The following is a 26871-nucleotide window of genomic DNA, read 5'->3' as shown; positions in this document are numbered from 1 at the left end:
AAGAAGTGTGAATGTGTCCTTGGAAAAAAAACCCAGGAACTTTAAGTTTTACAAATAAATTTATGACTAGTTGTGTTTTTCATACACAAATCCATCTTATCCTAATTCAGATATTGTTTTTAAGAAAACGCACCCTCTGCTGTGGCTCTAATGTATGAAAACCTGTCAAAAACACATATTTGTGTGTGAAAGGTTGAGATGAAAAACTATTATCTCATAATAAAAATCTTAAATCAATGGTCTGGATGACTTGTTACCTTTAAATATTTGTAGGTAAATCCAATCACAGTTTTAATTGTAATTTTAGATAAAATACATTGATGTTCCTATTAATTACAGGGGAATTAAGCGTTAGTTGTGGGCTATATTATAAAGTGTTGCCATGTTTTTACCTTCTGTGATAAGTAGACTGATTTTACATGTACTGAAATGTACTATATAATTGTCATTGTCACCTGAATGAACCATAACTAAACTCATGAAATAAAAGCAAAGTAGATCAAAACATATGTAGAGTGATGTGAATCTCTTTCAGTTTTTCCTCCAACTTCTCTGCTAGCCTCAAGATTTAAAACATTAAAAGAGACAAATGTCTTACAGAAATAAAAATCCAGAATCACTTATGACATTCACAAAATCAAAGTCAAATGTCACCAAAGACCAAATAAAAACAACTGAAAAGGATTGAGACCAAATCGGATGTTTTCTTTGTTTTAAACAGCACTTCCTCTGGTAAGACCTGTTTGTGTCCAGGCTTCTGCAGTTTCTACCTGGTCAGCAACTCTGAAACATTAAAAAAAGAGAGCAAAGGTTTGACAATAAACAATAACCAATGAACATAATATAATTTCTACATTTTAAAATCGTAATATTGCTTGTAAAACTCCTCACACTAAAGAATACTAATGGCTATAATTAGTTTAAATGTTGAATTGCAGATTCCCCTAAAATGGACTCATTGCAGCCTCTCAGCTGATCATCATACTTTGGCTTAAAATAATTGTTAACATTGTTAAGAGCAAAAATTCTTTATTTTTTGTAAAATTTTAAATATTTAATGTAATACCATTGATAACATATTAGGAGTTACCCAGTAAGGGACACTTCATCATCTGGAGTGCCTGGAAGTTCATCATAACGTTTCTTCACCATATCAAGCTCTGTTGAAACATCTGAAAAACAAATTTGAATTTTTATGAATCAGTAATTTATAAGTTAATTTAAAAAATAGATAAATAGTTACATAGACTAAGTTATCAGGTGCAAGATTGCAAAGATAAAGAGAAAAGGACGGAAGCATTATCAAGCACTTGGAACCGATGTAATTACAGCAAACTGTCCTGTTTACCTGGGAGTAAGCTCCCATCAGTCTTGAATGAACATTCAAAGGATTCCTTCATAGTAGTCTCCAGAATCTCAAGGATGTCTCTCTAATTTAAAAAAAAAATGTATTCACTTATCACAGATCAAATATTGTATTAAAGTCATATTAAATTACATTTAGAAATTTCTCAGACTTCATTTAAAACATAAATGGAAACATAAATTTTTGTATAAGTCTATTCCAGTTAAACACAGAAAAAGCCTTCAGGTGAGCTATAACAAAATATGGTCATAATACTTCTTCATAAAACAGGACAAACCCTTAAACTGCGTAACTTCTCCAACATGGTATTTTTTGCCTGCTCAAACATGTCCTTTTTTGAGTGCACATGGTTCTTAATAGTCTCCCTCATGTTGCACAGCGTGCCTTCTCCTCTAAATTCTGCAGCCTCTACAATAAGACAGAAAACTCCAATTAGATTCCTCTTGCTGAATAATGATAAATATAAATATGTGTTTTAGTGCCAAGTTGTGAATAATATTATCTCTTACTCTTGTAGCCTTCTTCCATAATGTTCTCAATTGTCTCTGTCAGACTGCTGTAGACTTTTTTCTTCTGTTCCCGGATCATTCTGTTCAGTTTTGCCTTAATTTTTTCTTCCTTAGAGACAAAACATGAAATATGGATGAACGTCGTTTTAAATTACATCAAGCTATAAAACTAATTTTTCATTTTTTCCTTTTACTGTACTTTACTGTTTGAATTGATGTATAGGAAAGTTTCATCTCTTACCTCTGTCTTGAGAAATCTGAGCTGCAGTTCAGTATTTTTGTACTTTTCAATCAGAGAATCAGTGTTAAGAGAAAAACTCTTGATGACTCCGTTGAATGCTCCACATTCTGAGTCATTTCTAAAAAATGTAAACATTGTGGTTATTAATGGCAGAGTTGGCAAGTTTATATTTGAAAATTGTGATATGTTATAAATTACATATCTTGAATAATATTATGTGACTGTTTAGAACTTGTCTTTTCTTACGGGAAGGTCTCTCTGAATTTTTCATCAATGCTGTCGGTCAGACATGAAGCCAACTTCATGTTAAGGTTAATTAGGGTCCCATTCTTTGGTTTGTGGACGCCACCATTCTTAACAACACACTTCAGTACCATGTGAAAAGCACCACCCTTCTTTCCCTAAAGCAAAAAAGAAAACAGAATTATTTAAATACATATTACTGTTAAATATGTAATTTTTTTGTAACTAGATTTAAAATACATACGTGATACAAGAAGTTCTTGAGTTTTTCTCCGTATGAACGTTTGGATTTCTCAACGCCATCATTAAGACATTTTTCAAAGGCCGTAATGGTCTCTTCCATTTCTTTGTTGATATTTGCTAGTTGAAGGATCATGTGTCTCTCAAGTTCTGAACACACCTCACCTTTTTTATCATCCTGAAAAATATTTGAAGGAATAAAACTATAAAAAAAAAAAAACTTATTATTTCTTATAGATCTATAAACTCCACTTGGCTTTAAGTCACTCTACTGTAAGTAAAACAGAACGGCAAAAATACATGAATCAATTGATCACTTAATAACCTATAAATTAATACATAAAAAAACATAATAAGAAACACAAAGACATTTGATAAATCCCAACATGTAAGCGAATGTTGTTGTATATCTTTGACTTGACCTTACCACTCCTCCGGAGTTGGCTCCTTGAATCAAAGCAAGAATCCCATAAGCTCCACTCACATAGTTTACTATCTCAGAGTGACAGTCATTGAGCTCTTGCAAAAATCCCTGAAGTTTGGGTATTTCTGTTAAGAAGAAATTTCAGTGCCACAGTTTGAAATTACGTACTATAATTCAAATTAAATAATTCTTCTTTCAGTCAGAGCAAACTAAAACAACATGTGCATCAAGACTTCACCTACCAGTTTCTTCTGGACTTAGATGCTTCCCTTTTAGGAACTCTTTGGAGCTCACTGTGAACACTTTGAAACTGCCGTCAGTGAAGTGTTTCTGCGGAAAAATGATTTAATTTTAAAGCATCTTTGCAACTGTGGAGAGTCTGTATTATTTTCTATCAGCCTATAAAACTCACCTTAATCTTGCTTCGCTTGTTGAATTCTTTCCTTACTCCATCCTTGGCTTGCTGGTTTCTCATTACTATTCGATCATGGATATGAGCTCGTGAACTACAAGAAATGAGCATATCTGTACTGTTACCGTCATCACTATTATCATCACCATCATTAATTTGGGGCAGGCTGGGCGGTTTTGATTTATTCTTGGCCTTTAGGTGAAAATGTGGGAACCAAGCAGAGCTTTGCCTGACTTTTGCACACCTGTAACTCTTTGTTAACACATAGATTGTATTTAAAGACTGGCTGTGGCAATGTTTCTCTGCCTGATGGTGCTGGTACTCCAGTTTGTTGCCTTCTATTTTTAAATGTCTGGTCTGGTTAATATCCTCTCATACTTGCTAACTTGGGTTGTCAGAGCCTCACACCAAAATACTTACCTATTCACTACAGTCTTTCCTTCCAGCCAGTCATTGAGTACTCTCTCCCAAACCACCACCTTAGGGTGGTGCTCTCCACTAAATCACCAGTTCATTGTATACATTTGTTTCATTGGAAATAAACCTATTGAGCTTCAGTTGTACGAGTCTGCTTTGCGGGTCCAGTCATTTATGATTATATGGCTTTATTTGCTTAATGTATTTATTTTGACTGTTTAAAAAAAACAAACTCGCAAATATGGGAGTTTGCATGGAAAATGTACTTACAGATCATCTGAATCATCAAGAAGATCAGACTTGGCGCAGATAAAGTGAATTTGCTGACATTCGCCACCATTTCCAATCAGACTACTGACACTTTCCAGGATCTCCCAGGCCTCTTTCTCTGATGCTGGTCGATTACCGTCAGTCACAATCCACACAGTAGAACAATCTCCAACTATCTGAAAGGAGAATAACATGTCTCAGTGCTTAATAGAAACATGACTGTTTACAGACAACACAGTATAAGCAAAGAGCAGTAAATGTGAATTACCCCTTTCCACATCTGATCTCTGCTCTTGTTACAGTCGCCATTTCCAGGAAGGTCCACAAGTGTGACATGCTGGAGAAGAGACTTGTTTGGCACCCTGACAGTCACACACTTCACTAGTGGCCAAAACCACTTTTTTCCTTCATTGCCTTCTCCTTGTTTTGAATCACTTCTTGTGTACTTGACACATTTTGCAGAAAGTTCATTAGCCTGCAATAAATAATAAAAGCAGTGCAGTTTAATTTTAATCCTACAGTTTAAGTGCTTTACAAAAACCATTAAAAAGTCCGTGACATAAAAAAAACTTAAAGAAATTGGATCACTAAAAAAAAAAAAAATATATATATATTTTTTTTAATCATTTTATTTTTTGCTTTTATATTAAACACAGCATGCTTATACAGATTCAACTGAGGACAATTACTACATTTAGCATTTGTGAACTTATAAGTAAAAAAGAAAAAGGAGAAAAAAGAGGAAGAAAAAATTATAACAACATTAACTAAATAAAGAGTAAAATAAAATAAGAAAATTCGCACAGCGTGTGAGGCATGAATTATGATCAGTTAATTAAGAATTCTAGAAATGGCTACCAAATCGTACAAAAACTCGCCAGTTTCCCCTTTCTATCAAATATTATCTGTTCCACCCTGGCCCAGACACCATCTCATTAAGCCACCTTTTAAAACACGGGGCCGAAGAAGACCGCCACTGTAAAAGAATAAGTTTCTTTGCAGTCAGCATTGTAATTATCTGTTTTTGTGAAAAGGAAAAAAGATTTGATTGATGCAAATGATCCAATTATAGCCAGTGTACCATCAAGTGGTACTTTTTTCCTAAATTGGTTTGAAAACCACGTAAAAATCTGGCTCCAAAAAGCTCTAAAGACAGGGAAATGCCAAAATAGATGTGCAAGGGAACCTTCGTCAATTTTCGATTTAAATGATCAGATTGTGTCATGTACAAGCTTCCCCTTGCGTTATATTGGATCAAGACTGAGGAGAAATTCAGGTCATGTGAAACCCTTTTTAAAACAATCAACCATTTGATAGTTTTGAGAAAGTCTCTAATTATCATTCAAAACCAAAATGAAAATAGATTTTTGAATTATTTAAAAGTTTTTATTCTCTATTTAAATAACACTTACTACACTCTTGTTCTCAACAGCAGAAACTACTTCATGTGGGAATTTTGCATAGTTTTCAACCACTTTGCTCAGCAGTTAATTTCTAAAGAGTGATTTAAAAAGGGTAGTGTTACGTTCCCCTAAAAGGGTCCAGGCGGTGAGGGGGAAGCAACAAAAAGTGTCCAGGTCAGAAAAAGGAGTCAAGGAGGCAAAAGGGTTAAGTTAAAGAGTTTTATTAAAGTAGCTCAACTAAAAGAGACGGACAAGCCGCTATCACCATTTAAGAAAAACAAACAAAACTCAGGCGTTGGTCAATAAAGTAAAACGTAAGCCAAAAAGAGAGCAGGGGGCCGTTCTTCGTACGTCGCTTACTACATCCAAGATCAAATGACACATCCAAGATCAAATCATCGCGCTAACTCTGAGCTCGCTATTCCGGTTCCCCGAACACACCTGTTGTTGACGATTAGTATAGCTGGATGAAGTAATGTGAGATCACTGGGTGGCCCAACAGGGGCTACGCATCGATAGTAGAAACATTGATCGGCAACCCTTTGATTGGTCGGCGAAAATGTCGAAGGAGCGCGCTCGGTATTCTTCGGCAGCAGAGCAAGAACTCTTGAGTGAGGGATTTTAGGAGTTTCAGAGTCTAATTAAAACGCAAGGGAACACTGCAAAGGCTGCAAAAGCAAGGAGAGAGGGCTGGCAGAAAGTTGCTGACAAATTAAACTCGTAAGTAATTTAATAATAACAATAATAATGGAGTGGATCTATATAGCGCTCTTCAAGGCACCCAAAGCGTTTTACAATGCCACTATTCAGTCACTCTCACATTCACACACTGGTAGCTGTCACAGCTGCCCTGGGGCAGACTGACAGAAGCCAGGCTGCCATATCGCGCCATCGGCCCCTCTGGCCAACACCAGTAGGTGGTAGGGTAGATTTATCATATCACACTATATTATCCAATATTATATTACATTATATTATATTACATTATGTTATATTATATCCCCTTTCACATTAGAGCCACAACAGGACCCACTAGAACATGGGAACAAGTAAAAGTGAAATATAAGAATATTCTATAGAATGGTAATATCTATCACTTATATTGCTTTTCGTCTCTTGGACAGAGACCCTGAAATAATCTGTTTGTTTGTTTATAACAGCAACCAAGAAAAGGGGCAGCGCAAAAAAAGACAGGTGGTGGTCCTGCACCCCCTCGTCAACAAGTTGGTTAAGTGAATAATACCCTCACGGGAAAATCGATATCTCTCTATGAGCACACTGTCGCGCTGAGCTAAAGGATCCTGTCTGTCCCGCAATATATGCTGAATTCTGAGGACTCTCCTTATCAATCTTGCACCTTCCGCAATGGGTGGCTCGCGTATACGGACAGGACATGGCTGCGACAGACTTCCCAAATCCACCTTCGCTTTTATAGCCGTGGTCTCCCATCTTGATTACACGAAGTAAATTGCAATTACTACTCTGAAATATGAATTACATCTGTAATAATCACATACATGTAATAGAATGTTAATAGTACATTTCCCTTTTTTAGGAAATGACCTGTATGTATCTGTGTGAAATCAATAAAAGGATCAAGTGCTGCATTATCTTTAGTTACATTGATGTTATTTATTTATGGTACAACAGTGGTAAAATATCGCTGTTGCTTTCGTATACATGAAGCGGAAATACCTGAGTGGCCGCGATCTAATCCTGTTTACATAAAGTAAACCTGCTCCCGAGCAGGTTTACGCTTACGGCTCTGTTGCTATGACAGCAAGTCCCGGATGGGCTTCGAAGAACCGAACGATCCAGGATCACGCGAAATCGTCAACAGTCAAATCCGGCTAACTTACTTAGCGAGGTACGAAGAACGGGCCCCTGCTCACTAGCTGAAAACCACCAAAACACAGCTCACTAGCTGCAAACACCACAAACACTCAGCTCACTAGCTGTAACCACACTACTGGCACTCTGGCCCAGAGCTCACCTTTCCCTGGGCTTAAATACTTTTAATTACTGATGTGAGTCAGCTGTGTAACAGGGAAAGGTGGCACCTCAGGCAGAAGAGGTGGTGGGACACACCCACACAGGCACCTTCAGGAGTAGGCCCTGCTAAGGCCGTAACAGGTAGTTAGGTTAGAACAGGGAACTGATCACTGTTGTGTGAAGAGGTAAAGGTTCTTAGACAGACAGACAGACCACTGGATCTGTTTTTGGTGTTTTGTGTTTTTTGGACTTTTGGATCTATGCTGCATTCTGTTTTCAGAAGTGAGATGTGTTTCCAATTTGTAATCTTTTGTCAATTTGGTCAGTTCCCTTTTGTGTCCAAGATGTCCTAGTTTCACCTGTGTCCCCTTCCCAGCATCCCCAGTGTGTCCCCCTGTCTGTTATAGTAGTAATATGAGTTTGTCTTACTGATTCACATCTCAAAATCTTTCGCCTGGATTGGAGAAATTCTGGAATTTCTTTGAAATATTTGTTCTCCATGAGGTTTTCAGAGGACTTCTCTTTCCATTCTTCTCCATAAAGTGCTGTCAGCTTTTCAACAGCATCACGATAATCACCGTATTCCTTGTCCTGATCTTCATTATTGTCAAGAAACTGACAAAATGACCACAACTCATCTTTCCACTCCTACAAAAATAGATGACAAGCCATTTATTGGAGGAATGTACCCAGCCTTAAGCTCCAAGAACTGCACTATAACAAATGATTTAGTTTTAAGTACAAATCAAACTTTGAGAATTCATTTTACCTCCTTTGTGATGAACTCAATTTCTGCCTCATACTTTGTGCTACGTGTGTTAGCTTCCACTTTGATCATGACTGAGGTGCAGGCACTGACACTTCCTGAGGGTAAAAGATTCTTCTCTTTGATGATGGCATTTATCAAAGAGCTCTTTCCAGCCCCAGTTTTACCAATGACACCAACCAGCTCCCTCTTGTCTGTCTCCAAATCACTGATCTTTTTCCTGTTGAACAAGATTTTAAAGATGGGTTAATTGATTCAGTCATGAAAACATTTTTAAGCATGCTTCAAAAGGTTTAAAAGAGAGTTTTGTTATTTTTAATAGTAATCACTACTAGGTATTTCAGTTTTATAGACTCGCTCCACTAATTGTTTACTGTATGTTGTTTTGATCTACACCTTCTTTTTTGTGTCAGCTAAAGTGAAAATGTTTCCTTCAAGAGTTGGTAGATACCGGGAACAGGAAAAAAAATGTAGCTAAGTCACCAAAACTTCCTAAAAATATCAGTCTTTGTTGGTCTTAACTTGGAAAGTTTTAGTTTACTACCGAATCATTCCGTCATCTATAATTGTGCGGCTGTAAGTCAAAAGTATGATGTAAAAATAACTAAACAAAGAACCAACACGTCAAACAGACTGACACAAGAAACTAACTGGTGACTATTGAACCAAAAGGGTTCATGTTCATGATGGCACTGTTGTCTCACACCACCATTTGGTTGGGGGCCTTTTTGTTTTGAGTTTACGTGTTCTCTCTGTGTTTGCCTCTGTTCTCTCCAGGTACTTTGGCTTTCTCCAACAGTCCAAAGACATGCAGTTAGTGCATTTAGGTTAATAAATTTTAAATCCTCATCAATGTAGTTACTCATTCCTGTGACTGTATCTTGGTGTAACCAGTGTGACTTCCATAAAGTTTGTTTGGACTGAATCATTTTAATTGTTCTGATCATGTGAATATACTGCTTATTTTTGCGTGTGTCAAGACTCTTGAAAAGGGACCATCTTCTCTGTGTGACTCAATTACACATAACTAGGAGTTTTTGAGGATGTTTTACAGATATTTTCTGCATTTTTGGTTTCTTCAAACACAATCTCTCTTTGATCTGTTTGTGAAACTGTCACATGATCAGGAGTGGAACCAGGCCCGTACATTACAAAATATGAAAAAACTTAATACTCACTTTAAGAAATCACTGAGTTTGTCTTGGTCATTTAGTCTTTCATGTACAAATGTCATGATGCTTTTCACATCAGACAGTATGATTGATTCTGTGGACAAAGAAAGGAAAAAACTATTTACAACAAATACCGTATTTTCGCAACTATAAGGCACACATAAAAAAGCCTTAGATTTTCTTTAAAAAGTGCGGCGCGCCCTATAGCGCAGTGCGCCCTGTGTGTTGTAAGGAGGACGTAGTAGAGAACACCATGAGAACGCTAGAGGGTGAAGTGTGGGCGTTGATCGTATATACACCGGGACAATTGCACATACCTGTATAAAAGGACAGGTATGTGCATTATGTGGAACATCGTTGTTTTAACAACCCTGAAAATGGCAAAGAGACACGCATATGAAGCACAGTTTAAACTGAAGGCCATCAGCTACGTGGAGGAACATGGAAATCGAGCAGCCGCGAGAGAATTTAAGATTAATGAATCGATGGTTCGCAAGTGGAGGAAGCTGGAAAACAAGCTCCGACAGGTCAAGAAGACGCAGCAGAGTTTCCGCGGACATAAGGCGAAGTGGCCCGAGTTGGAGGAAAGACTCGAGCGTTGGATCATCGAGCAAAGAACGAGCGGGAGAAGCGTTTCGACGGTCACCATTCGACTAAAAGCAGTTTCGCTAGCAGAAGAAATGAAAATTGAACATTTCCGAGGAGGTCCGTCTTGGTGCTTTCGTTTCATGAAACGGTGCCATTTTTCCATCCGGACCAGGACTACGGTAGCGCAGCAACTTCCAGCAGATTATAATGAAAAGCTGGCCATCTTCCGCTCCTACTGCAGCAAACACATCGCCGACAAACACATCCAGCCCAGCCACATCACAAACATGGACGAGGTGCCGCTCACTTTCGACATCCCGGTGAGTCACACTGTGGAGAAGAAGGGGACCAGCACGGTAGCGATACGCACAACGGGGCACGAAAAGTCTTCTTTTACTGTTGTGCTTGGCTGCCATGCTAATGTACAGAAACTGCCACCTATGGTGATTTTTAAGCGAAAGACTTTGCCTAAAGAGAAGTTTCCAGCAGGAATCATCATTAAGGCAAATGAAAAGGGCTGGATGGATGAGGAAATGATGAAAGACTGGCTGAAGGAGGTGTATGTAAGGAGACCAGGTGGCTTTTTCCACGCATCACCATCGCTGTTGATCTGTGACTCTATGCGTGCCCATCTCACAGCCGATGTGAAAAAACAAGTGAAACAAATGAACTGTGAGCTTGCTGTCATTCCGGGAGGCCTGACAAAGGAACTCCAACCGCTGGACATCGGTGTGAACCGGCCGTTCAAAGTAAGGCTGCGAGCGGCCTGGGAGCGATGGATGACCGATGGAGACCACAGTTTCACCAAGAGTGGAAGGCAGCGCTGGGCGAGTTACGCCACAATTTGCGAATGGATTGTAGATGCTTGGGCTAACATGTCTGCTGGCACTGTTGTTCGAGCTTTCGCAAAAGCCGGCATCATTTCCGAGGAGCCGCACGGCACGGAAAGTGACTCTGACAGTGAAGAAAGAAACCTGGCATGTTTGATGGAGATTTAGCGCAGCTGTTCAATTCAGACACAGAGGATGAGGACTTCCATGGGTTTGATTGATGACAATTACCGGTAATAAAAATGTGAGTTCCAAACTCAGTTTTGCTCCCGCTTTATTTTTAAACACGCATAATTGTATGCGCCCTATAATCAGGTGCGCCTTATGTGTGTGTTAAATACAGTAATGGCACACATAACTGAGACTGCGCCTTTTAGTAAGGTGCGTCTTATAGTCGTGAAAATACGGTATTTAGTCTGGCATGTACAAATGTCATGATGCTTTTCACATCAGACAGTATGACTGGTTCTGTTGGCATAAATGTAAAGAACTATTTAGAAGGAATTATAGACTAGAATAACCAGAAAATGTAAATTCTCATGTTTAACAAGAAAGCAAACCTGCGTGAATTAGAGAATATCAGGACCATAATGTGACCACTTACCAATCAACCATAATATACCATGCAACATGTGACTGTTAAATTTTGACAAAAGCCCAAAGAAAAAGTAACTTCTAGCATCAAAGATGTTGGACAAATTGTGCTGCACAAAGGTTTAACCCTTAAACTGTGACACTGTTTAGTAAGAAACCTAAATACCTTCAGATCCTGGCATAGACAGACGTTGTCGCTTAGCTGGTGACTGCAACCTGATGGTGTCACTTTGAAGGTCTGATTTTCTCTTTCCTGATTGGATAAAAACAACAACAAAAAATAAGAACAAAAAAATGGTTTTCTCTCAGCACTTAAAGTTATTCTTAGTAAAGTTATGTAGATTGCAAAAAATATTTGTGCCTTTAAAACACAGAATAATATGAGATGCAATAAATACGATGCATGTGTCTCACCTGTATCACTTGTGGATGGCAAGACCTGAGGATGAATATGAGTTATACAGGAAATTATTACTATTTGCATTGGCATTGCTCTTTAACAAATTTTAAAGGACACTAACATATAAGTTTTACAATCAACAAACTTAAATGCAGTTATTTTTTATTAACCAGCAGACTGATGAAAAATAAATTACAATAACCTTCTTCTTACTAAATATCAGTGATCCGACGAGATAGTTGTTTTATATAATTAAGTCCCAGTCCCAATGGAGCTTTACTTTGTCTCAGGCAGTTGGCTCATATGTCTGAAATTCAGTATAATCCTTACCTGAACCACATCAGCTGCTTCTTCATGCTCCTGTTCACACTGAAGATAAAAAGTGCAAAGCAGTGTTTAATATTAAGCTCTTAAACATGTATTAAAATTGTATTTGTCGTATGGACATTCAATCTGAAGGAAAAAAATGTTTTAAACTGACTTGAAAAGAAATGACTGTTTCCTGATTTGAGTTTTGTTCTTCCTGCCACAATCAAAACAACTCAAATTATATTAGTTAAGAATTAATAAAATTACTCTACAAATAATTACTGCCAGTGAGATGCTGTCAAACACCAGTGGGTCGCTGGTGTTCGCTCTCTGCGGTAAACTATCACTTCTTGTTCCAACACACAGTGATGCTTTTATGTAGCTTATCTGCGTAGCCAATTTAATTAAAAACTTATAACTTACGTCAAGGTGTAATCTTCACACACTCTGTGTATTCACTCACAGTATTCACTCACTTTGTCTTCAGGGGTTCACTAGCTTAGCTTGGCCATAGCCAACTCATTAGAGGCATGGCCTTTTCACCTGTCCCTCCTGCACTTTCCTGCTCATTGTGTCAGATGTTTAGTTACTCCTCAGCCTCCTTCAGCAATAATGATACTTGCAAAAAATGTAGCCTATCTGCAGCTCTGGAGGCCAGGATCACAGAATTGTAGACTCTGCTTCGAAACCTTAAAAATCCCATAGTTATCCAGGCCTCTTTAGCCCGTGCAGCTAAAGGTAGCGTAGGTCCCGTTAGCTCCCTCTGGGAGATTGTCCTGAGCAGTAGTGATGTTCGATTCGTGAACGAATCATTCAACACTCGAGAATCACTTTACTGACTCGTGAATCATGATTCACAAGCCCAACTGACTCACTGACTCATCCCTGTTGCTGTTAGCAAGCTAATTCCATTAGTAGAAATATATCTAGCTTATAATTAGAATTGTGTGGGGAAAAAACAACAGCCAGTTTCTTAACAAAAGCATTTCTGCTCTGAACTGGAAGAAAAAACCTTGAGTAGAAACCTCACATCAAGAAAATAGCTCCTTGGTTCACTGTAGCATCGCTCAGCTAACATGCTAACAGCACATTTGAGTTACTCACCCCCTCCATTCCTGTGCTGAATCATAGCATAAGCGAATCACTCAGGACTCACTAATCCCATTCCTTGCTGTGCTGAATCGTAGCACTGAATGGTAAAGCTCTGAATGGTTTAGGACCAAAATACATCAGTGACCTCCTGACCCAGTATGAACCTTCCAGATACCTCAGGTCATCTGGATCCGGTCTTTTATCAGTTCCCAGAGTCAGAACCAGACACGGAGAAGCTGCATTCAGCTTTTCTGCTCCTTATATCTGGAACAAACTCCCAGAAAGCCTCAGATCAGCTGAAACACTCAGTTTATTTAAATCCAGGTTGAAGACTCACCTATTCTCAGCTGCATTTGAATAAAGCACCAAATCCACACTTTTAAGCTTAAATTTCAAAACTTACATTAACTACAGATTTTATCTACTGTTCTGGTTTTATCTGTTTTGATTTTATATACTGTTTTGTTTGTTTGTTTGTTAAGTGGGTTTAGAGCTCTGGGTAGCTCCCCAGCTGGGTCTAGACTGGGTCTAGAGAGTATTTTAAATTCAGGGAATTTAAAATAGAAAGTAGCTCGTCCACAGAAGGACTGGTAGCTCCCCTTACGATAAGGGTTCAGATCGCGCGAACAGGTGTGAATGAATGTGTGTGTTTAGTTAGTTTGTTTGCTTGTTTTAATCAATTTTAAATCATGCTTTTTATTTGTTTTTGTTTCTAATGTCTCTGTAAAGCACTTTGAATCACCTTGTTGTTGAATTGTGCTATACAAATAAATTTGCCTTGCCTTGCCTACCCAGATAGCAAGGAGACATTGAACAGATGTTGATTTTCCATCTGAACCATCAGAATCGTCAGGATTGAAATGTCAACACAAAACCAATGTTGAAACAACATTGAAATACTGATGAAACCTGACACTGACATTGAAATAACATTGATTCACTGTTGTTCTGTCATCGTTGATTGTTGATCTATTTATAGTTGACAAGGTGACAACAATCACGTTGAAAAATCATCAATTTATGGTTGAGCGGGAAATTAAAGCTGCTACCACTTGGACTATTCCGCAGCACCCCTATCACATTGGTATGTCCCTCCAGGTAACCATTGTCTTGTACAGTAGAGCGGGACATTAGATTTACTCTCAGCGGAATTGACCGGAGAAGGCATCAGTTCATGGACTGCACTGGCCTGCACCACGATTAGTATAAGGTAAGAATGAATTACTTTTGTTCTATTCGTTATTTCCACGGTTGCATTTGAATAACAGTAAAAAAAAAATAAAAAAACTTGTTAATGTAAAGTTTCGGATAAAATGTGGGAGCCCGAAATTGTGTCTACTTTCATCTTACAATCCGGCAACAAATAAATTGCACTGCGAACAAAGTCTATCAACAAAGAAAACATTTTCGTTTCATACTTTTCCATTATATTCCCTTACAAAGCTAGCTTTAACGCTTCGAGGGTTCCTTTGTTCTTGCCGTCGCCTCGGCGCTTGACCCAGACTTTCGCTCTGTAGTTGCTTTTTAGCATAGTCCTACAAAAAATTGTAAATCTGTGATATATATGATTGATAAACGTAAAGGTAACTGTATAAATGTGTTCAATGACTTTGTTACTTTTAATGATTGGAGAGCACCCGCTTCGATTCGCACTCAATTCAAACTTTACGCTGCACGCTCACCTACCTTGCGTTTGCACCTTTTGTCCACACGTAAACTGAGATTTTTAAAGACGCCTGCCAGGGCGGATATTTTCGAAAACTCCGTTTTAGCATTTACGTGTGGACGAGGAAGACGGAGAAAACGCAGCGTTGAAGGTGTGCGCCTATTTTGATGCCACACTGCGCCAAGTTTTTGTCTCGGTGCCATGAATTCCTACAATGGCAGACTTAGACAAAATACTGTTAATTTTATTATCTTCAGTGTTTAAATGCTTACATATACACACGCAGTTGTATGTTAAAAAAAAAAAGAGTTTGTTTTATCGGGTTTGCTTGTAATTGTTGCCTATATACATTTTAAGCTATTATTTATTATTTAGTTCAAGCAATAGATCAAGTTTTGTAGTGACTATGAAATATATTGTAATTATCTGTTTCCTGTTTATCCTAGACAGGGCAAAAAAGGACTCCAAATTAAAAAAAAGATAAAAATGAAAGACTGGTGCATTGTGCAGTTTAGCACTGGTGGTACAGAAATAGTCCCTAGATCATGGATAAATGGGGAGAAATTGTCATGGCCTCCATATCCTCCGTGAGACACATTCAGGATCCACGACACAGTAAAGAGGAGAGTTCATCCTGGTGCAACATGGCTCACCTATGCACCAGTCCGACTTCTAATAAGCCATGGTGGGTATCATCTGGATTGGTGTTGTATAAATGTAACAATAACAAGTTTTTCGTGTCCTAATTTATGTCTGGCCATACATTGTGTTTGTACTTCCAGACACATTTCACGAAGCAGAACCCAGTCTTCAGAAATATCTAAGTGAACACTGTGATACGTCTGACCTTCAGTCCGAAGCTGAAACTCAGACCAGTCATAAAAGAAAGCACAAGTAAAACTTTTTTAATTTCACAAACATATCTTTGATTGCTAAGAATTTATGATCTTGTCTTTTATACATATCTGTGGTGCTTCCATACTGCAATATCACCACATAATATAGTCCAAAAAGTGGAAGCTTGTAAACTTTTTATAAATGCAAAGCCGTGTACACTTGTGCACTTCAAAAATTCCTTGTATACTGTACCTTCTTGCACATCTCCGTTTCCTGTGTGTGTTGTTATAAATCAAACTGTAACTTTAGGAAATAATATTCCAAAAGCACATTTGTAATTATTTTTGACAGTTTTCAACTTTTTTTCTTTAGACCAAATCCCCTGTACACATATAGTGACTCAGAGGATGAGCAGCCCACAAAAAAACGGTTTCCCCAGCCCCCTCGAGTGAAAATACCAGGTAATAAAATACTGTCTGGTGTCTTTGTACATATCTGTGTGTGACACAAGGAAACTTTTGACAAGTTGTCTGTATTCTTAAATACTTAAAAAAAAATTATCTTTTTCTGTCAGACCTGACGAGAGCTGTTAACGAACTCCATGAGGAGGTCAGAGCCATCCGCAATACCGGCTGCAATGAATCGGTAGATGCTGGGGTACTGCCTCTGGATTTGCCCTTGCACAACATTGAGGAGCTAAACAATGCAGAGGCAGCTCTTCAATCACAAGAGGCAAACAAGGCAATGGTAAGTATATAAAGGTTATGTACACTTTGTAACTATAAAGTGTAATAGCTGTCAGATGTGATTTAAATACATAACAACGGCCTGTTGATTAAACACACAAGCACTTGCATACACATTAAAGACATGAGACACGCTAATTCCATCTCTTAAAATGTGTCTATAGGTGAGACGCTTTGCCTTGATTGGAGGGACTACACTGGAGGTGCGAGTACGCCGTGTAATGGCTTATGCCATTACAAACGAGCTGGCCTCGGTACTAAACTGGGCAGGGAAAAAAACCAAGGACCAGACAAAGCAAAAAAAGGGCATTTAAAGATACAGCGCTCTGCAAATGCATATTTGGTAAGTTTTACCGTTTTTTTGCTATATTACTTTGTCCTTCTTAATAACAAGACTTTCATGTCCGGTTAATCTGGAGATGGAGTCTTTGGTCTTTGGCTCGGGTTGTAGTTTGTACAGCCCGAGGACCCCATGTTTATTTTGTTTTAAAGACAGTTAACAAGAGCTTATTCATGTGCTCTAATTCACTTTGTGTGTGTGTGTGTGTGTGTGTGTGTGTGTGTGTGTGTGTGTGTGTGTGTGTGTGTGTGTGTGTGTGTGTGTGTATTTTTGTCCTAGATGGCCTGACGCAGCAGTTAGGGGCAAACTCTATGTCCGAGTTTGTCTTTGCACAAGCAGTGCAGAAATGGCTCCGATACGCCCCAGATCGTTTAGGTGGTGCAGGACGCACATCATGCATCCCCATCCCAGAGTAAAAAATTACAATCTTCTGTGAAACATATAAATGTAAATAGGAAACTGTCTTTTAATAAAGTATTTAGCAAACGAAACATGCCTATTGACCTTTTTTTGTTTATTTTTTTTCTCTGTTACATCACATGCAATGCTTTCTTATTTTAGGATATTAATATTGACATGATACATTGTGAGACATTTGTTTTTTTGTTTTTTTTTTTAAAGGGTGTCCAATTTGAGGAATAAGTACAATTATGTGTTTAGGTGGTTTAAGTATTGATGGAAACATGCAGTAGTTTAGTGTTGGTTAAAATACCTATAAAGAGAGGTACTCCAGCCTCAAATAAAGGCACAGTCTTGTTCATAGCCTCACTGTTGTTAGTTTCTTCCCAATTTAGGTTCCTGTTTAGTTGTTGACCCTGTTCACTTCTCGTTTAGTTCATGTACTCCAGCCTCAAATAAAGGCACAGTCTTGTTCATAGCCTCACTGTTGTTAGTTTCTTCCCAATTTAGGTTCCTGTTTAGTTGTTGACCCTGTTCACTTCTCGTTTAGTTTAGTTCATGTACTCCAGCCTCAAATAAAGGCTCGCCTTTTGTTTAAAGTTAATTTGGTCTGCTTATCTGTGTCCGCACCTGGGTCCTCCAAACACTCTCCACACGGTCAGCCACTGCGAACCATTACAACTTGTGCATGGGATTTTAAGATTTACAATTTATATTTAAGTTATGAAATATGATTCATTAAACATGTTTGTGGTTGTTACAGCATAAAATATAACTTTTTCTACTCAGATTTTATGTTTTTTTGTTTGATTTTAGATCAGTTGTGTTAATAGAGTATGTCAAAATTAAAACATAACTGTAAATTCAGACATGTGAGGCTGTACTGAAAAGAATGACACCAAACAAGGCAAAGTAAATAGTTTTTAATGGTGATATGTAGAGGTCAAATTAAAAGTAGTCAAAAATGGTCAATTATACCCGGGACCCCAGAAGGTTAATGATAGGTTTTGTATTGTTGATTGTCATTTATGCTTAGAAACATTTACTCATATATGCTTAGAAGTGTATAATCATTTGTAGATTGAAAGAATGTTTCATCTTAAAGGAGGTCTGTATTAACTCTGTGTAGAAGGAAGTGCATTCATTCCTCTAGAGTGTATCCTTGGTATAAATCACATACTCCCTAGGAGAGTTTATCTTTTCTTGTTGATTTATGGTATAGCAAGCACACGTATATCTGTTTAAGTATAAGAGCCTTTTGTTAGATGGACTCAGACACCTGGCACCAGCTTTAGGGAGTCTTCACAGGGTCACATCTTGACCTCACACAGATCTCTCACACACACTCATATACACACACACACCCACATACACACACACACACACCCACACACACACACACACATACACAGGCAAGGTACAGAGGAACTACCAGACCCCCGTCATCAACGAGTGCCCAGTGGAGAGAGTGGACAGCTTCAAATACCTCGGAGTTCATATCACGCAGGACCTGTCATGGTCCTGTCACATCAACACCGTGGTGAAAAAGGCCCGACAGCGTCTCTACCACCTCAGACGCTTGAGAGACTTCCAACTGCCCTGCAAGGTGCTCAGGAACTTTTACTCGTGCACCATAGAGAGCATCCTGGCGGGAAACATCTTAACCTGGTTCGGGAACAGCACCATGCAGGACAGACGAGCTCTAGAGAGGGTTGTGCGGTCAGCTGAGCGCACCATCCGCTCCGAGCTCCCTGACCTGCACTCAATCTACAGCAGGCGGTGCTGGACCAAGGCCAGGAAGATGGTGAAGGACCTCAGCCATCCCAACAACAGACTGTTCTCTCTGTTGAGGTCAGGAAAGCGATTCCGCTCCCTGAAGACCAACACAGAGAGACTGAGGAGGAGCTTCTTCCCGCAGGCGATACGGTCTCTCAATCACACCACCACACAGTACTGACCCACACATATGGTTTTTACACACACACTGGACTTTCTGGACTTTGTTTTGCACAACACTGGTCACTATATTCTTCATTTCCGGTTAATACTTGTACAGCTGCTGTTATTGTGTATATATTTATTTATATTTAGATTTCTTCATACATTCTTATATAGTTCTATATTGTGTATTGTGTATTTTGTTGTACAGTTATTTTATTTTCAACTTTAATTTATATATTTATCTTTATCTTATTCTTCCCAGTTAAATTTACCCTTCATTCTAATTTGTGTTGTACAGTTATTTCATTTTTAACCTTAATTTATATTTTATTCCTTCCTAGTTAAATTTACCCTTTTTAATTTTTCATATTTATTTCCTATCTTATTCATAGCCTTTTCCTTTTTTGTTTTCTTTAGGTCACGAGCAGTTGTCCAAGCATTTCACTACATATCGTACTGTGTATGACTGTGTATGTGACAAATAAAATTTGAATTTGAATTTGAATTTACTCTTTGTGTGTATGTAGACGTCATATGTTAACGAACTTATGCATATTCATGTAACCTCAATAAAAGAACAGTGGTACGGGAGAACGGACGAGAGCAACCGGGTCAGGCGAGGGAACGGCGCCTCTTCGGTCTCTCCCGTGCACGAGAAACATGAAGAACTTTGCCTACTTCGTGTCTTGCTTTGCGGTGTAATTATATTGTCTTCAACACGATAGGACTTTCATGAATTTCCCCCATGCACATTAGTGGTGTGAGATACTGCTGGATTTGGTATTCCTTTTATACTAAGTAAATAAAGGCCCAGTATCAACGATTCTGATACAGATACTGATTCTTTTTAATAATTATGGTGGATGGTGGATCAAACTGCTAAATCAGAATGAATTTTCATGACCTGTAAGTGTTTGGGGGATTTTCTTTTCTTTGGATTATTAATTAAAACCAAGGACAGAAAACATATAATGAGAAGTCTGTATCACATCTACTTGTAGTTTAAATATAGTAACTGCACAGTATCCCTTTTACAGTTAACACAAAGGGGTTATGATATATTCGGGATATTTGTTTCAATTACAATAAATGTTATTGTGACACTTGAAAGCAGCAGCACTTAGATAGAGGTTGCCCTTAGGTTGCCTCTTTGATGATTCTAGGAGTAACAAAGAAACAGAAACCAGTATCCCAAAAAGTTAATTCTGTTCATCTGGACTGTTTTCAGTGGGAGAAACGTTTCATCGCTCATCCAAGTGACTTCTTCAGTCTCAGCTAACTGCAGGTTTCCCCAACCTTATAAACATTTGCACTTTATATAGTTGGGAAAACTTGGGATTTACTTACCTGGATGATTGAGCATGTATCAAGACAGAAACTAATATCAATCTCATTATGCTCCTATTTATCAATATCAAAACAAACTTTGGCATCTATGTTTTGGTTTGATCCGCCCACCACCAGGGCCATGCAGAGATGTTTAAAGGGGTGCTCAAAGTTAAAAACAGGCACATAGAGCCAGGCTGAACAACAACACACATTCTTTAAGAATCTAATACGGAATCGCATCATACTATATCACTGTTTTACCTGATGGGGTACGATGTTGCTGTTGAGGAGTTTCTGCTGATCCTGCTCCTGATAGTGCAGGAGGAACGGGCTGTGTTGACTAAAGAATACGCTGTACACCTACTTACTGGCTTTTGTTACATCAGTCTCCTACAGCTCTGCACCGCTCAGACGGCAAAAAATGCGCGTGCTCTTTGCGAGTTCGTTCCCGGTTCGTAACCAGCGCGCTCTGCCATCAAGTGCGATCATTGGTTAATGGTAGTCATGTGACTGATGGAAACCACATCCTTTTACTTAGCAAAACTATGATTAATAGTTAAATATTATTGTTGAGGGGAAAAGACAGGACTCCACACGCACACAAAAATAAACAAAAAATAGTAATAAAAATAAAAAATAAATAAAAATTATACTCAAGAAAAGGGCACTTGGGGCACCCATCAGGAAAGGGGCAGGTCACACATCTAACCTTCACCAACTCCTCCAACAATGAGTAGTCTGCGTGCAACCCCAATTCCCTGTCGTACAATCCCTTGGCACCTTACCAGAACGCTGTATAGCCCTCCTCGACCAAAGTTGGGTGTAGACATCCTGGTAACACTGTACACCTGCTGCACCTCCATGGCGTCCTCCTGGCATTCCTGTTGAAAATGTCCCAGGTCCCCACACTGCTCAGTAAACTTTTTGACAAATGCACCAGCATTTGCCAAAAAATTTACTGCAGGAATTTAAGCTGTTATAAATTACTTGTTGACTTAAAATCTGTCAAAAATATCGCTCATGATGAATATCAAGTAACTTCAAATCAGGGTAAAACGTAATTGACAATAACAATGTTTTTTTCAAGAGAGAGCTAGCCAAGAGGGCATCAGAAATATAACATCACAGTTCTATAATCAAAAAGAACTGGATTGATGACAATATGGGTACAAATACGCATAAAGCCATAAAGATACTTGGAAGACAGATCATTTCTTTATTTTATATACAACCCCTTCATAAACCCTGTTGACTAAAGTGTATTTACTAACATAAGTAAAGATATTAGACTTAAAAAACCAAAACATCAAAAATCACTCTTTTGCAGATGCTCACCTCCCCTGGCTGCGATCTTCTGGGGTTTTCCGTCCGCGCCGCCAGGTGTTCTTCAGCCAGCCTCACTGCCGCCTCCAGATTGGGTGGCTTGCGACACTTGACCCAGTCCGCCATTTCCCTTGGGAGCCCCTCCACAAACTGCTCCAGAACGACAGCCTCCAGCATCTGCACCTCCCCTTGTGTCGGGCCAGGATGCAGCCACCTCCCCGCGTCGTACAGGAGCTGCTGGGCAAAAGCCTTAGGCCCTTCTTGTGGTCCCATGCGGCAACCACGGAAGCGGCGACGATGGACTTCTGGAGAGAGTTCCAGGTGGAGCGGATTCGCAGCGGCCCCAGACTGAGGCAAAAGGTTTAGTAGCATCTGCATCTGCCGCTGGTGCAGTACTGCCTGCTGCTGCTGCAAGTCTGCCATGCTGGCCATCATTTGAGCCAGTGCCTGAGCTGGCTGTAGATTCTGTGGGTTTGACATGTCGTAGCGGCAAGCTGGGCACCACTGTATCACTCTGTTACTGATCTCTGTTATGACACACACAAGGAGACAGTTCTGCGTCACGTTTCACTAATAGTTTTTATTTAGTTCACAACTCGAAGCCACTCGTTTCACACCGTGGCAGGCATCAGCTCTTTCTCCCAGCCTCCCCTGCCGCTGTCACCTGAACTCGCTCTACCCCTCACCTGATGCTAAACCACAACCTGCCACAAAATGATATGTTGAAATTTAATGTAATTAGCGCACCATAAAAGTTCTAAAACAAAGTCACCTGTATGTATTAACGTAAGTGACACTTTTCAGATGAAAGATAAGAAATAACAAATTAATTTCACTCTGGGTCCAGCCAGGCATGGACTGGGACAAAAAATCAGCCCGGGCATTTTGACTAGAGACCGGCCCACCAGGTTATATAGGAAAAACCACAAAGCCTTTGAATGAAAACAAACACTGTTGTCACAGTGATGTACACTGTCTTGTTGGTATATATGTATCAATCTAATAAACTTAAACCTACACCATCCTCCCTATTCTGGTATTCAAAACAGTACTTAACGGAAATATTAAACAACCTAACTAATAGGGTTGACAAATCCTACCCCCCCCCCCCCCAAAAAAAAAACAAAACAAAAATAGGGAACCACCCCCCACCCTCCGCCTCGTGATGCTTAATTGACATAATCGTCTTTAATTTAATGCACATGTAAAAACAAATGCACAGAAATCAATTATTAACACATTACAATAATTAAATAATAATTTCTTCAACATAATTGTAGACTGCACAGATGATACCTTCAGAAAGGAAAAACTACCATAGCTTAGAGTATATATTAGACTTAATATTTACTAGATACAATAATGGATTTTTATACATTTTACATCAGATGAAAACTTTGTTTGTAAGATTCAGATAATTATTTATTAAAAACCAGACATTTTAAATGAGAATTTCCCTGTTAATGCCCTACCTGGCCCCCCGGCAAAACTTAGCTAGATCCGCCCCTGCACAGTTACCAGCTGTCAGCTACAAAGCATCCTGGTGTTATTTATCTCTCAGAAACAGTTCATAACTTCCCTTCAACTCATTCATGTCACCTAAAAGGTAAACCTGTTTCTCCATCACCTGTTCAGCTCTGATGATTCAGTAAGGACATTTCCTGGTTTCATCTTCATGTTTCCCTCTCACCACATATTCAAACTGATATCATGACCAGCAGGTTTTACAGCTGTGTTTGCAGCAAACATCAGCTGATACTAGAAAGTAATATTAAATCAATTCTAACAACAGCTGATCAAACGTGCTGCTATTGTTTAACTCGACATCCGCTGGTTTCCTCTTTCTGGCGCAAAGTGGGCAAGCGCGAGAGACGGGACAGAAAAGACGATCAGCTGATCATTGATCGAGGGTGCATCCAACCTCCTCGGCTGTAATTGGTCCAGCCCAGAGTTTATCATGACACTTTGGCCAATCCATGAACTTTCATTGTTTATACCGTTACAGAACAAAACAAAACAAACAAACAAAAAAACCATCTGCCCATCAAAAAACGAAAAATCACCGCCTACTGGGCAAATGCCCGGTATGCCCAATGGCCAGTCCAGCTATGGTCAGAAACAAAGTAAAACCTGATCTGCCGATCAGGGAATGAGAAAAGCAGGAAGGGCTGACGAGAGTGGCTGGATGTTTGTCAAATGTAGAAACTGTCTTGGTTCATTGTTGTCTGTATGTCAAAGTTCAAATGAGTTAAAGGGGTCAAGTAAAGAAAGAAAAACAAAAAAAACTTTGCAAAAATGAATAATAATAAATTAAATAAAAATAACAAAGAAGAAAAAGTTACATCACTTACAACAGCAACAATGAGTTTGGTGACAAACAGAGGTGCTGTTTCAACTTATTCAGATTATTCTCATGTACTATTTCATCAGAAACACACATTGTTGACAAAGCAGAACAAGAGGATCTGACTATCCTTCTTCCTTCTTGTTCTGACAATAAGAGAAGTAAAAAAACAACAACAACAAAATGCAGGGAGGCACACACTGGAACAGGGTGAAAAGAAAAATCTAGCAAAAAGTAAAAGTCCAAAAACAAAACTGAGACTCGGTTTTGCAAAAGGTGTAGTTGACTGTTTGGCAAAAGGCAAGTGAAAGTGGATCTATACATATAACACAACGCTAAACCTAGACAGAGTAAAGTGGGTGTGCAGGGAAAAGCAGAGCTCAGAAAACAAAAAAGGGCTGGGGGAGATGAAGAAGTGGTGTTGATGCATGACTATCCTTCTTCCAGAGCTGTTTAGATAGATAGGCATAGTCAAAAGATGCTTATATTTAATTCTGTGACGATTAAACACATAAAATATGTAATAAAATAGCCTTGTCCAGATAACAGAAAAATAACTGCTATGGAAAGTCACACGTAAAGCAAGGTCAGGAAGCCTGCTGGAGGCAAAAAGTGTCATGTTCTTAATGAAAGAGTACGACAATAAGACTCACTTTCAGTTTCTGATAAAAAGGAAATGAAACTGAACTAAAGATTAAATCCTGCCATCTTTCCATTTACAGGTTTTCATACACAAATCTCCCTAATGCAAAACTTCCCAAAACCTAAATGCATTCACCAAATTGTTTCTGGTTTTCTTTATTACCAGTGTTGGGGAGTAACGGAATACATGTACCGACGTTACGTATTTTAAATGTTATACCTCTGAAAAGAGTCGTTTATTGCAATGAAAGTGAACATAAATATTTCACATTCTGTACTGCTCAATGTCACAGAGTGGAAGGAAAAGATAAATAATAAACCAAAATAATAAAGCACTAACTAATATATATATATATATATATATATATATATATATATATATATATATATATATATATATATATATATATATATATATATATATATATATATATATATATATATATATCTGAGCACGTTCCCTCATAAAATGGATGATGATAGCCACCTTTCTAGCTCCTGTCGTTTGCTTAACGGCCATTATATAGTACAAAACTGAGGCTTAAAATTACTTTGTCTGTCTACTAAAAAAAACTATAATAAAATGCTTCAAGTTTGTTAGGATAAATTGAAATATTTAACCAGACAGTGCTGCTTTACAGATTTGACATTTGTGACCAACTTTAATGCATATAAAATCAGAGACACTGATATTAAATTCAGATTAAAAATTCAAACTGCTCACCTTTGGTTGAAAGTAATGCTGGAAAAGGCTGCTGAGGGAGATGTGAAGTAAGCAGTGGGACACAAACAGGACACATTAATTATTATTATTTAAGTCATCCTTTGCTTTGCTCCTGCTAAATAGCTTTAATAAAATATCCTGCATTCAGAAAGTCTAAAGTAAAGAGCACAGAAAAAGTGGTTGTATGAATGGACGTGAATGAGGCAAGTTGTCTAAACCCCAATTTAAGATGGGCAGCAACACCTCAACTGAACATAATGTCACTGGACACAGAATAAAAAAAATTTCTGACAAAATACTTAAAGACTATTGCACTTTAAGAACGGAAGGAGAGGAGAGTACTTTTTCTCAGACTTAAGCTGAGTTTGATAGAAAAGTTCTAACGGTCTTAAGTTCTCCGTTCTAAGACCTCCACCCATTTTGTGGATGAAAAAGTTATTTTAGCCACAGAACATCTGATATGATTTTCTTGGCTGTGCGGACCAATCAGTTTCAGTTTATACTGTTTATTCTTGTGCTCTGTGTACAGCTGGGTTTGCTAGTTCAGAGACCTTATAGAGCGCATTAGATCATGACAAGAGGAATGCAATGTACATTTTATCTCTTACACCCTAAACCTCCCCACCCCCAACTTCCTGGCGCATCCCACAGCTCTGGAGAATGTACAAAATGTTTACATTGGACTGCAGAACAATGTTGCAGCACTTTTAGTAAAAGATTTTATGTTTCACAGTTAACATATCACAGCAGTATCAATATCTGTACCCATCAGGGACACATTTCAATACTTCACCTTCAAATCTCTTCAGCCACTTACTTAGGCCCAATTTTTTTGCACAAAATTATCCATATGCAAGAAACTAAAACTAAAAGATAAACTGTAATATTTAATTTTAAAAGTACTGCTTGAAAATGAGGCCTTTGTAATCAACTGCTCCTTAAATGCATTGGCTCTGATTCTATATTCAGATAAACTTTTATTCAATTCAGATTAAAAGTTGAAACTACTTACCTTTGGTTTAAAGTAATGCAGAAAAGACAGTTGACAATAAGAGAAGTAAATAAAAAAAATGCAGGGAGGCACACACTGGAACAGGGTGAAAAGAAAAATCTAGCAAAAAGTAAAAGTCCAAAAACAAACTACAAGCTACTACAAGAGACAAAACGTCACCAAAATAAGACAGGAAACGTCTGAGATTTACCTGGACTAAAATACATGCGCTTCACACACACAGAAGGCAAACCACAGAGACACGATAGGCGAAACAAAAGAGAACCAACAAAATTAAACAAGAAACCGGAGACTATAAAT

At 38.5% G+C, this 26871-nt stretch overlaps 1 protein-coding gene and 2 long non-coding RNA genes across 3 annotated transcripts; 2 read left to right on the top strand and 1 right to left on the bottom strand.

Annotated features, from left to right (window-relative positions):
- Nucleotides 1–40: 40 nt before the first annotated feature.
- On the bottom strand, nucleotides 41–26399 carry LOC113020773 (nuclear GTPase SLIP-GC-like). The gene is made up of 22 exons (XM_026164997.1): nucleotides 25560–26399; nucleotides 22093–22376; nucleotides 12349–12390; nucleotides 12198–12236; nucleotides 11882–11906; nucleotides 11634–11720; nucleotides 9462–9549; nucleotides 8287–8503; nucleotides 7947–8165; nucleotides 4391–4597; nucleotides 4123–4298; nucleotides 3436–3529; nucleotides 3266–3353; nucleotides 3027–3148; nucleotides 2604–2777; nucleotides 2363–2517; nucleotides 2117–2234; nucleotides 1876–1984; nucleotides 1644–1774; nucleotides 1349–1430; nucleotides 1091–1172; nucleotides 41–783 (listed from the first exon to the last, which is right to left on the bottom strand). The coding sequence occupies exons 1-22, from the start codon at nucleotides 25633–25635 to the stop codon at nucleotides 714–716; spliced, it is 2685 nt and encodes an 894-aa protein (XP_026020782.1). The 5' UTR covers nucleotides 25636–26399; the 3' UTR covers nucleotides 41–713.
- Nucleotides 15323–16321, top strand: LOC113020778 (uncharacterized). The gene is made up of 3 exons (XR_003272228.1): nucleotides 15323–15619; nucleotides 15717–15828; nucleotides 16144–16321. It is a non-coding gene; the product is annotated as an uncharacterized LOC113020778 (long non-coding RNA).
- Nucleotides 16380–17338, top strand: LOC113020780 (uncharacterized). The gene is made up of 3 exons (XR_003272230.1): nucleotides 16380–16518; nucleotides 16682–16860; nucleotides 17137–17338. It is a non-coding gene; the product is annotated as an uncharacterized LOC113020780 (long non-coding RNA).
- Nucleotides 26400–26871: the final 472 nt, after the last annotated feature.

The sequence above is a fragment of the Astatotilapia calliptera genome, chromosome 4 (genome assembly GCF_900246225.1).
Source record: "Astatotilapia calliptera chromosome 4, fAstCal1.2, whole genome shotgun sequence".
NCBI classification, from domain to species: Eukaryota; Metazoa; Chordata; class Actinopteri; order Cichliformes; family Cichlidae; genus Astatotilapia; species Astatotilapia calliptera.
The sequence above is the reverse complement of the archived record's forward strand: the minus strand, read 5'-3'. Positions and strand labels throughout refer to the sequence as shown.